At 37.8% G+C, this 11,227-nt stretch overlaps 2 protein-coding genes across 4 annotated transcripts in view; both read right to left on the bottom strand.

Moving 5' to 3' along the window:
* Nucleotides 1-2,772: 2,772 nt before the first annotated feature.
* Nucleotides 2,773-7,916, bottom strand: abhd14a (abhydrolase domain containing 14A). Of its 2 annotated transcripts, none has more exons than XM_034870276.1 (5): nucleotides 7,551-7,916; nucleotides 6,464-6,744; nucleotides 5,729-5,844; nucleotides 4,822-5,057; nucleotides 2,773-3,713 (listed from the first exon to the last, which is right to left on the bottom strand). In XM_034870276.1, the coding sequence occupies exons 2-5, from the start codon at nucleotides 6,724-6,726 to the stop codon at nucleotides 3,531-3,533; spliced, it is 798 nt and encodes a 265-aa protein (XP_034726167.1). In that variant the 5' UTR covers nucleotides 6,727-6,744; nucleotides 7,551-7,916; the 3' UTR covers nucleotides 2,773-3,530. The 2 variants fall into 2 exon arrangements, with proteins under 2 accessions (XP_034726167.1, XP_034726168.1); XM_034870277.1 differs by having other exon boundaries at nucleotides 6,464-6,741; nucleotides 7,552-7,916.
* Nucleotides 7,917-9,735: 1,819 nt separating this feature from the next.
* Nucleotides 9,736-11,227, bottom strand: part of hyal2b (hyaluronidase 2b) — a 5,539-nt gene continuing 4,047 nt past the window's right edge. For both annotated transcript variants that reach the window (XM_034870333.1, XM_034870334.1), the window contains exons 3-4: nucleotides 10,375-10,464; nucleotides 9,736-10,289 (exon numbers count right to left, since the gene is read on the bottom strand). In XM_034870333.1, coding sequence (XP_034726224.1) covers nucleotides 9,900-10,289; nucleotides 10,375-10,464 — 480 coding nt within the window. In that variant the 3' untranslated portion in view covers nucleotides 9,736-9,899. The remainder of the gene's footprint in view (nucleotides 10,290-10,374; nucleotides 10,465-11,227) is intronic.

Here is an 11,227-nt window from a genome sequence, read left to right as displayed (position 1 = left end):
TGGGGTAGAAGTATTAAGTAACATGAAAAATACTCAAGTAAAGTAGCCCATAAGTACCTCACATTTGTACTTAGGTACAGTATTTGATTAACTGTACTTAGTTACTTTTAGCCACTGAACTGACCAAGGTAATTTCAAAAGGGTCACCTTTGAAAATAAGAAAAGATTTAATGTCATTATAGGCTATAATATGGTACCAGAAATATGTTTTGAGTGCATATGTATGTTTGTTACAGTATGTATAATAACGTGTAGAAACGAGTAGGAGGAAAAGAGGACAAGATTGCTTAAAATAGAATTTAAATGAGGGTGGGTAAACAAAAAAATATTTACAACCAACTAAATCTTGGGAAAATGTTTTATTTTGAAAACAAAGGGTGGCAAATAATAAGACTTTATAAGTATAGTAATAATATAATAATATTAGTATTAGTGATAATATACAGTCTATGGTTTGGTCCATTAATGGTATAGTCTATGTAGAAAATGTGTGAATCAGTTTTAAAATAAGGGTAAAACCAACACAAAACCGAAGTACGCCACAACAAAAAGCATCAACATGTAAAAAATATTGGTTACAAATAACTATCCGCTTTACCAGAGGCTCACCTGGGTCCTGATCCTCTGCTCCTCGTCCTAGTCAGCACACCATCCCTGATCATCTGGTCCAAAAGGTATGTCCTGCTTCTGCTCAAGAAAGGCACAGCAGACAGCTCCTCCCATTGCCATCTTTGCACAACACTCCAACCATACAGAATCCTGTTTGCACTGCAAATTAACAGTGTAGACATGGAGGTTTGGTGATCTTAAGAGACATAAACAACATGACCAAAAGTACGTGGATGCACAAACATTACTGTTATAGTACATACACCACCATAACAGCCTCAAGGTTTTCCACAAGATTTAGATCCTGGCTGCAGGAGTTTCCCCCCCATTCAACTACAAAAGCATTAGTGGGTTTGTGCACGGATGTTAGGTCATGAGGCCTGTCTCGCAGTTGGTGTTGTAGTTCATCCCTAAGGTGTCAAGTCGGGTCGACACCCGGGTTCTGTATAAAGTTAATGATGGATGCATTTTTTACACAAGTTATTCCACACCTGAATAGGAAAAACAATGCTTTACAAAAAAACATTCCCCAAAATTTTGACACATTTGGAAGAACATTGTTGTCTAATTAATCCTTGGTAAGATGTAGTAGCATTAACAATTTCCTTACCTGGGGTTTTCTAGTGGTATGAAACATGTACAGAGAAAATATTCAGACTTCCACTTATCTTTTTCCCATTTTGCTATGCTGCAGCCTTTTGCTAAATTCAATTACATTACTTTACCCACATCCACCTACACCCAATTACCTGTAATGACAAAAAGAAAACAGAAAACAACTTATTAAAAACTGAAATATCACATTGATGATGTGATGAGTGATCCGTTAAAGCAGTTTAGAGGCTCGGTTGTGTCTGGTGATCCATCCCACCCCCCACTCCTGCTTCTTGCACGATGGAGCCAACAAGACACTCAAGATATCAAAGCAGGCAGGTTTCTTTGGTGTGTGTTATTAATAGTTAATAATGAAAGGCAAATGTTTTCCATGTATACCAAATACTGAAATGTTATTAAAAAAAAAAAATAAAAGCAGAATCTTGTCAGCATCTACTTGAAATACACTGCCTAAAGATAAATGTATTTTGTGTAATCATATATTCATACTTCTGTGGTCAATACACTGTAGGTTTGGGTTTCATATTTTATCTTTAGAATGTTAGTTTTAAGTTAGCATACACAAATTTCCAGAAAATGTCTTGTAAGGACATTTGTCTATTTTCCCCTCACTCACTTCACTGCATATAGCAAATAATAGCAAGAAGGTAATTCCCTCTAAAATAGACTTACTTACTTAGAGGACAACTCAAATTTTTTGAATTTATTTTTCGTCTACAGGAAAGGATTTAATGTTCCAAATGGGTGGTATAATTAGATTTTACTGAATATAAAGATTATTGTGTAACTGTAAGGTTGTCATTGTACCTTTTAGGCGCCTAAAGAACCTCATCTAGGCCTATGATGATGAAGTGCTCTGCTCTGACTTTTCCCTGATGATCGTCTCCTAGCAACCTGCTAGTGACAAGATAGTTTAGTTAAGCAGAAAACTGTCCTCTCAGCAACTTGATTAGAGCAACAAACAGGCAAGGAAAATACAAACAAAAGCAGCACCTGCTTTTTTTGTAATTTATCTGTAGTTTTATCAAACAATTCTTGAAACCGTGCATCCCTTTCTGCAAGTGTGCAATGTGGAGCGAGCACAGACTGCCATAGACGTGCTGCTTTGAGGAGCATGGAGACCCATTGCCAATTTACCAAAATGACACTACGACACCTGCTGGCCACCTGCTCCAATAAGTTCTTGAACGACAAGGTGTCGATTGTGACTCTTTTGCATGCAAAGACTGCAGTTGTGACTTGCTTTTTGTCATTACATTCCCTCTTATGTGTGCTCTGTCTCCTTTTTAAATAGACTCTAACTTTAGAAAACATAAGCAGCAAATAGATAAAAACAAAAACAAATTGTGAAAACTACCAAAACACGACAGCATAAAGGGAAAACGCTGCCAAACGCAACGTCTGTGCTGCAGTGTTTCTGTATTTGATTGTGTTTTATCCCTTAAGGCAAGGTGGGGACCAAGTTAACCTTAACTAACTAACCTTCTCAAAGTTATATGAATGCATCAACATAACCTCCCAAAACATGGCACTTCATCAACTGAAGGATACAAAACACATAATTATTGTTTTTATTTGAAGCTATGCACATCTCTTATTCTAAGTTTGTTTTTTGCATGATTGTCCAAAACAAATTGCAAATATATTACATATAACTTTATCATAATTATTTACATACTGTAAATGTGAGCTACTTTTTATTTGTTTTTCATGTGTGCCATATTCTACATTTTATTTTATTACAGTGAGCATCAATTCTGTTTGCTTTTGTTGAGCAATTTTTTCCTTGGGAACTGGAATGGTTACCAGATCTTAATATACAAATCTGTTTGTCAAATGTGAAGTTAATAGAAGCTATTCTAACATAGGCACCTGCTACATTTAAATATTTACAGCAACCTACACAAATGGTAACAGCGAAGCAAACAAATTCCACGTTTTAACAAGCAAAGAAAGACAATGAACAAAACTCACCACTATACAAATCTGAAATTATTTTACAACATGCTGAGCTGAACGTATTTTTCGGTGACATGGAAAGGTCTAAATAAATATTTTTATAATGGAACCACAATGTAAATGTCACTACAATGTTTTACATGCCATGTTTCACGTATTAAAACCTACACCCATGCCAATGTTCTTTGCTTCAGGTGATTAGGATAACATGAGAACAATGTAGATCTTAGAACATTTTAGCAAAAATGTCACCACACTAAACCATTAAGGAGGGGACTAGTGTTCCTACTAGTTCCTCTTCTTTCTATTGTTTCCATTTTTCTTTATATCTTCCTCCGTCACAAATCTCACTTCAGTTTGCTGAGGAATTCGATCAAACCTTGGTGAAATTCTCTGGGTTTGTCCATGTAGCAGGCATGGCGAGCTCCTTCTAACTTAAGGACAAAGTGATGTGGAAGTCGTATGAGGTTCTTGTGGGACTGAGCACCCAGATTTGTGTCAAGGGATCCAAACACAATTAGAGTGGGAATCTAGAAAGAAAAGCACATCGGAATAAGGAAACGATGAGACTACACAGAATAAAACATGTTTTCATAGTCACACACACTCACACCAATATCAGCACCACAGATTTTTTTAAAGATACACAAAGCCCACCTACTCGTGGGTGGTAAATCTAGTATAACTGGCTAAATGGTTGGTGGCTCTTGTATACTTATTGCATAGCAAAGGTGTTGCTTTCTGGTTAAGGTAGTAAACTGAATATCGTTGTTAGCTGGACAAAACAAGCAATGTAGATGTCACTTTGGATTTTTTAGGAAATTGTAAGCGTTTCTGACATTTTATAGACCAAACAATGTAATGTAAATGTAAATGTAATGTAAATGGCAGACTGATACTGAAATTAATTGTTAGTTGCAGCCCTAAAATGATTAGTTTTCTACCACTGAGTAAGAAGTACTGAACAGCTATAAAAAAAACATGCATTTATTCTGTCTTACTGAGCGGCTGGTTTGCTGCCTGGACAAAATGTAACCCCAGACCATTGCCGTGTGTCAACTGGTTTCTCGCACCACTAAAGCACTGCATCAACTGGGATGATTAAAATCTGTCTTGTGGAGGGGCCTTTGTCAAATTTGGTTTAAGACCTTCATCCATGCAGTAATTATTGTGCTTGTATGGTACACATACCTTAATAGAGATGTGCTTCTACAGAATAACAAACTGACACACTGCAAACCAGTGGTCAGGTAATATTACATCACTGTATGTTGTGACTATTAAAAAAGAGACATGTTCCATACACAAGGCCCCCTAGTGGGTTATTGTGGTCATGCATCAAGCCGCCTACACATGAATCACAAGGTAGCTTAGAGCAAAGAGGCAAAGGACCGTTCTCGTCTTGGTTGTCCATATGATTGCGCCTTGAAAGGTCAGTGCCAACAAGGCCAATTTGAAAAATGTTGAACTTTGAGCGCAGCACACAGTAGCCATTACGAGTAATGTGCGACCCCAAGGGCAAGGTTGCGCCTAGTTTGGCGGCACAAATACATCAGCGAAGTTTGTTTACTTAACTAAACTCTACTGTTTGTCTACTGTTGTTTCTGTTTTAACACACACAGTTTTTACCTCACTCACCTGAATATCTTGGTACTGCTGTGGAGTGTAACTCCGGGTACCGACTGGGGCTATGGAAATGAAGCCTTGTAGCTGAGCGCTGTTCTTCATAAGAAAGGGGATGGAGTAATGTCCACTCATGGAGGGACTTAAGAGCACAGCTGCCCTGACACCCAAAGACTCCATGAACCTTGAAAGGAGGTCCACTCGATTCTGATCAGTCTTCAAAGACCCCGAGTCCGGTGATTTTCCATACCCTCCAAAAAGAAGACAATTTGTCAAACATAATTGTAAACATAATTATTGTGTGATCAAAATCCAATCACAAGTTTGCTTTTAAATGTGTACACAAAGTGTTTTAAGTTCTGACTAATTAAACCTCTGTTGAGATTGATGAAGGGTGTAGCCGTGCTGGGAATTGCCTAAGGTCACCCAGCTCCATGGACTAATTTAAAGTAAAAATATGCATATGTACCAACAGCAAAGGACACATTGCAACCCAGCAAGGGAAAAGATCTTAACCCTGCAAACTCTGTAAAGACTAAAACATTTATACACCTCACACAATGATAACATATATCAGTATTCATACATTGCCAAATTTAGGAATACTAAATTTGTTAGTTTTTTTCATCTCAGCGATGGGAAACTAGCATTCAATGTGTCCTCTTCAGATCTGATCTATAATCAATGTAAGAAAAAGTCAACAATCTGATAATGATAAAAAACATTTTCTGATTTTCGTCCACAAGAGTGCACTATTATCTCATGAAACAGCCAGAGATTGAGATCTCTAAAAGTAATCGAGTTCATTACTGTATCAGACAATTCATATTATTATAAAAAGTTTGTGTATAATCCAGTTTTTGGTGATACCATCATTATATTCACTAGCATGAGTGCTGATTAAGACAACGTCAAGTTCTACCTGGAAGGTCCATCGCTAAGGCCTGATATCCATTGGTTGCCAGCAGGGCCATCGTACCGAGCTCCTCCCAGGTTTTGGATGTGAAGGCCTGGCCATGCAGAAGGACCACTTGCAACCTGCACAGATAAACAATTTAGTCTCTCAGGATTGTATTAAAGGCCAGACAATAACAATATGTTAGAGCTGTTGTTTAGCATCCCTAACTAAAAAAGTGTCTAAAAAGTGTCTAACAGTACTTTTAAGTCTATTGGTGTGGCTCAGTGGTAGAGCGGTCGCCTGCCAGTCGGAAGGTTGGTAGTTTGATATCTATCCCTGCAGTCCCATGTTGAAGTGTCCATGGGCAAGACACTGAACCCCGAGTTGCTCCTGATGCTTGTGTGTAATTGTGTGTGAATGTTTATCTGATGAGCCGGTGGCCCCTTGTACGACAGCCTTGGCCACAGTGTGTGAATGGTGAATGTTCCTGTCCTATGTAAAAGCGCTTTGAGTAGTCGTTAAGACTAGAAATGCGCTCTATAAAAACAGTGCATTTCCATTTACTTCCAGTGATCAGCACATCACTGTACTTTTCTACATTAGCATCACTAATGTACTCTGTGTTTGCATACACAATTGCACTTCCAAAAAACATTTAATATTTCATCCTTGCTGTCTGGTTTGTTTACTGTAGTTATGGTTACAACGCAGGTTACACGCTCAGATCTTTTAAATAGGTCACTCCACCTTTCAACTTACCTTGGCAATATCTGCCGTCCAGCTCCATCAATGGGTAAAGCTTCTCTGAAGAACAGTGGTGGGTCACCAGGTAGCTGTCCGGTGCGAATAGACACGTTGATGGTTGGAAGTGGTAGAGGAGGGGTGGCCATCAGCCCCATTCTTTGAGCTTCTAGGGACGGCTCCATGCTTCCCTGGCGAATGGATGGCAGCAGCAGGTACAGCAGTACGGTGGCCAACAACACCAGGCCCAGAACAACAAGACGATTACGCAAGAAATTCATTTCGTCAAGATGAACGATCTGGGAAAAAGGGGAGACAAGTGTATTGTCAGATAGCCCATCATATGGATCCTGATTATACAGGAATTTCTAATTGTTTAACACTGGATATATAAATTACCAACCATCAGGATTGTGGTTCAACCTATGCATTTTTCTTCAGAATCTTTGGTTTTTCCATGTATTTTTGTAGTTTTTGGCCAGCATTAATATCAACATAGTCACCATCTGCACTGTTACAATATTAGGAACAAGAACACAAATGTTGTGTTCATTAATGTTGCCACATCTTTAGACTTCAGCAATTGACCTGATGAGTTAAATTTAGAACACGTAGGAATGATGGCCAAAACCACTGAAAAATACTACTTTGTTAACTTACTGGTGGGCAGTTCTGCCTTCATTAGGTGAATTAAGTGTCTGAAGCTTAATATAGAAAGAAATATTTGCCTAAAAATGTAAAAGCTTCACCAGACAGTTTGGTCTTTGGCAAACAAGGTGAATGCTTCAAATTCCCACACACCATCTACAAGTAGACTTTCAATGTTAACAGTCTAATATGTTTCAACAATTATAACTAGAGGTGGCACAAAACGAAAACAAAATAAATTATGTGAGTGAACGTTAAGCTTCCAGGATAAAGGGAGAAACATATGTAGTATTGCAGAGCAAAAGACGTTAGCTGAGGAATGTGAGTTAGCTAAAATGTGCAAATAGACAGCTCAGCGAGATCAGCTCGTGTCGCTCTTTTACTAGCTAAATCTCTGTAACGGTAGAGTGGGACGCTATAGGAGACATTAAGAATGCTGCTCCAGAGAAAAACATACCAACACAGAGGAGACAAATGTTGGACACGTTCACTGACAGGTAGACGAGGGTGTCTGCTTTATCGTCATGTCTTCTGCATTGCTGGTTGCCAGTGATGGGAAATGTTGCAGAGAGGCTTCGGGTCGATGCTGGTTGTAGCTAACGTTAGCTTTTCAAACTAAGAAAAGAAATAGCTTAAGGCCGGCGAGACATCGTTTTACCGACAATAAACTACCTTTACATTCAACGTTCCTTCGACAGAAAGTATCCAATCAATAAGCAGATAAAAACTGAATAGAAACTGTCACTCGAGAAATGCACAGGAATTTTGATGAATACACTGTTTTAATCGTCTGTTTCTCGTCGGAGCACATTATGAGCTGCACATAACAACACCAAGCGTAAGCGCCATACGTACTTTCAGCTGAAGCCATCAGAAAATACAGCAGCCAAAGATAAACAGTTTCTTTTAAAAATGGGCGTATGTTATCCAGTAAAAAAAAGTTGGATGTGTTAATATATGTGTGCTTTAAAGATAATTTAACTTACACATCATGCAGTAAACTACTTAAAGAAGATTTAAAAGACACATTTGTGCTTTTCGGTGAAGTGAAGGATTAATCCTCTACATTATTAACCTGCTTTGGATTTTAGTATTTCATTTATCAAACCAAAACAACTTCTATTTGATGGCACTTTTATTATCTATCTGGATGGACTTTAATTTTACACCTGACATTTTCAACGCCAAATAAACTAGTATCTATTTGTGAAAGCTGTCTCATATACAAATTCAAACCCTCAGGCATCTTGACATTTTTTGTTTACATTCAACTTTCTTTAATATTTACTTGCTTTGGTATCAATTTTCAAGCTTACATCTGGTTTTCTCTATCTTTGTTGTAAAGGAAACACAGATCAATTTAAGTTGTCATCATATTTGATCCAGATCCAGCACATCCTCTGTTTTATTTCCATTTTTTTTAAATACATATTTTCATTTAAGAGTAAAAAATGTTGTGTCAAATGGATGGAATCACAGTAGCATATAGTCCCCAGAAAATAATGAAAACATAACAAATACATTCAAAGTAATGTTTAAATAATTAAATTATCTGATGTAAAATGTGAATACAAATTGTTTTCAAATACAGAACTCTTTGATTTCCTCAAACACTGAAGCTGCTTCTAAAACCTAATTTTACCCTCCAGGCACCAACTGCTCTTCCCTTTGCCTAAAGATTATAATTACGGTATGCCTTTGAAAAGGGTTGGCAATATAGGCCCTCATTTAATAAATACTTATTTACCTTACTACTGAAACAGACAATAGTACTATGGGCAAAATTTGCATGATACATGTGTGACATCTTGCCTTAATATGTTAAAGAGTCTTTGCTCCAACACAACATAATGTTTAAAGATAATGACAAAAAAACAACACAATTATTATTATACTGCAACTAAGTTGAAAGCCAAGGGAGGTATAACAAGCCTAGAGGCATTTCTTTTTCGACAAGATTCACAGTAAAACAAATATCCAACATTAAATGCGTTAACACATTAAATGGGATAAAAAGAAAACAGGATTTTACGTATTTTAAGAAGCAACATGAAGCCAGATCCACTTCAACAAAAAAAGTAGTTAAAGTGCAATATTTTAAAAATCGTTTGCGGAACACGTTAAATGCTTGGCAATAAACTAATATAAAGTTTTATGTACAGTAGTTGCTATCAACTCATGTCACTGGTTGGAACCCTGACACAAGCTGCTGTACAAGCAAGTCAAAATACACATAAACAAATCTAAACTAATTATTATTTATAGAGCCAAAGCATACTGGATTTCTCAGGCTAATATCAATTTTTGAATTTAAAGAAAATCTGATACCAGCATTGTAAACAAATAATAATTGTAAACAAGACATGTGCTTAGAGTAACACTTTATAATTGAAAGGGCTGAGAACACTGCTGTAAAAACCTCGACAGTCGCAACTTGTAAAACAAATGCAACCATAAAAAGAGCACTTTATGGCACAGGTAAGGCACCGTTTGGAACTGAAACAGGCAGGTCCAGCCATGTTGTTTCTATTAGCCAAATTTTTCTCATAATTTATCAGTATCTAGCATAATTAACTATTTACATTTCATTAATAAAGCTAACATTCATTAGCGTAATCTATCAAAAGATGTTAAGAGGATAAAAAGCTCCCAGCATACTGGGAGATCTCTGATGACCAAAGTGACTGTCTGCTGTTGTCAGCGCATCAGCATCACTAGTGAGCAGTAAATGACCACCTTTTTGTTGAAAAGTCTGAACTGTCCTTTTCAGGGCTGGCAGTGAATAGTTTGAGGCTTCTCAGTTTCCTCAGTGTAGCAGAGTGAGGAGTCCTAGTGGGAGTAAAAGGCAAAAAGGCCAGGTCCCTAAGACAGAGGAGGCTCTATTCTGCCCTTTTTCTTTCTGAGCACAGGCCTCGCCCCTGTACCCACTGTAGCATTGGCACTGGAAGTGTGTGTGGAAATGAGCCAGCTCTGCTTGGCCAGGCACGCCTGTAACCTTCAGCCGGCCCCCCTGACTGGTGATGCTGTGCGTTAAAGGACTGAGATGCAGGTACACTTCATTGTCTGGTATTTTGCGTAGACAGCGGCCGTGTGATTTACACACCATCTGACTGCACTTTTCTGCTGCTGTAGACACATTGAGGAGGTACCGGCCCAGTTGTCCCTGAAGATACTCATTCAGGGTGGAGCAGCTGGCCTGTAGGCCAAAAAAGAAAATTATTTTAACCCAGAACCAATGAGGCTATTCAGCATCAAATGAGCCGAAAGGGCATGACACTTACACTGCTGCTTGCATAGGAGGTGTCCCCCCAGAAAATTACACCCGCTGCTCCGAGTGCAACACTCTCCCCAATGGTGGAGACCAGATCTGTCTACAAAACATTTACACAAATAGTTCATTGGTGTACCACACATTGAGAAAATTATCACATATCAAACAAACATTCAACAATCATACATTCAACTAATACACTTTTAACTAGGAGTGGGACGAAATATTGATATGGCAATATATCATTGTCCTTTTTCGTGCGATACAAGAATTGATACGCCTGCGCCAAATTTTGCTATTTTTATTGATAAAATAAGGTGCTCTAAATAGGTTTGAACAAAAGTAAACTAGGCGAAGAGGAAGAGGTTTTAAATGGTGGATAGAGGACAACAGTTTTGGGGGAAATAGGAGAAGCCCCAGCCACGTTAAAATTGAAAGTCTGGAGCCAAAGTTGCTCTGTAGTTCTTTAATATGAGATTAGATATCGTCTTTGATTTTGGATATTGTAATATTGTGAGATGACATAAGTGTTGTCTTTTCCTGATTATAAAGGCTGCATTACAGTAAATTGTGTGTGTAATTTTCTGAACTTACCAGACTGTTCTAGCTATTCTATTATTTGCCTTTTTCCCCATTTAGTCATTATGTTCACATTATTGAAGACTATTTATCTTAAAGCTAAGTGTGAAGATATTTTGTCAAAGCATCAGTTGTCAATACTACAAAATTGCCGCAATATCGATATTGAGGTATTTGGTCGAGAATATTGTGATATCTGATTTTTGCCATATCGCCCAGCCCTAATTTACAGATTGAAAAACTTGTGCTGCAGTTCTCTAACACTTTGGACTTGCAGTGAATAA

The sequence above is a fragment of the Etheostoma cragini genome, chromosome 4 (assembly GCF_013103735.1).
Source record: "Etheostoma cragini isolate CJK2018 chromosome 4, CSU_Ecrag_1.0, whole genome shotgun sequence".
In the NCBI taxonomy this organism is placed as follows: Eukaryota; Metazoa; Chordata; class Actinopteri; order Perciformes; family Percidae; genus Etheostoma; species Etheostoma cragini.
Note: the sequence above shows the minus strand (reverse complement) of the source record. Positions and strands in the feature narration are given on the sequence as shown.

What these genes read in the sequence shown, in the direction of transcription:
- abhd14a (XM_034870276.1), bottom strand. Translation starts at nt 6,726, where the DNA reads ATGAATTTCTTGCGTAATCGTCTTGTTGTTCTGGGCCTGGTGTTGTTG. An exon ending in GGACGGCAGATATTGCCAAG is followed by an intron (nt 5,845 to 6,463) that starts GTAAGTTGAAAG and finishes TTATCTGTGCAG; the next exon opens with GTTGCAAGTGGTCCTTCTGC. An exon ending in AGCAGTACCAAGATATTCAG is followed by an intron (nt 3,714 to 4,821) that starts GTGAGTGAGGTA and finishes TTTTCTTTCTAG; the next exon opens with ATTCCCACTCTAATTGTGTT.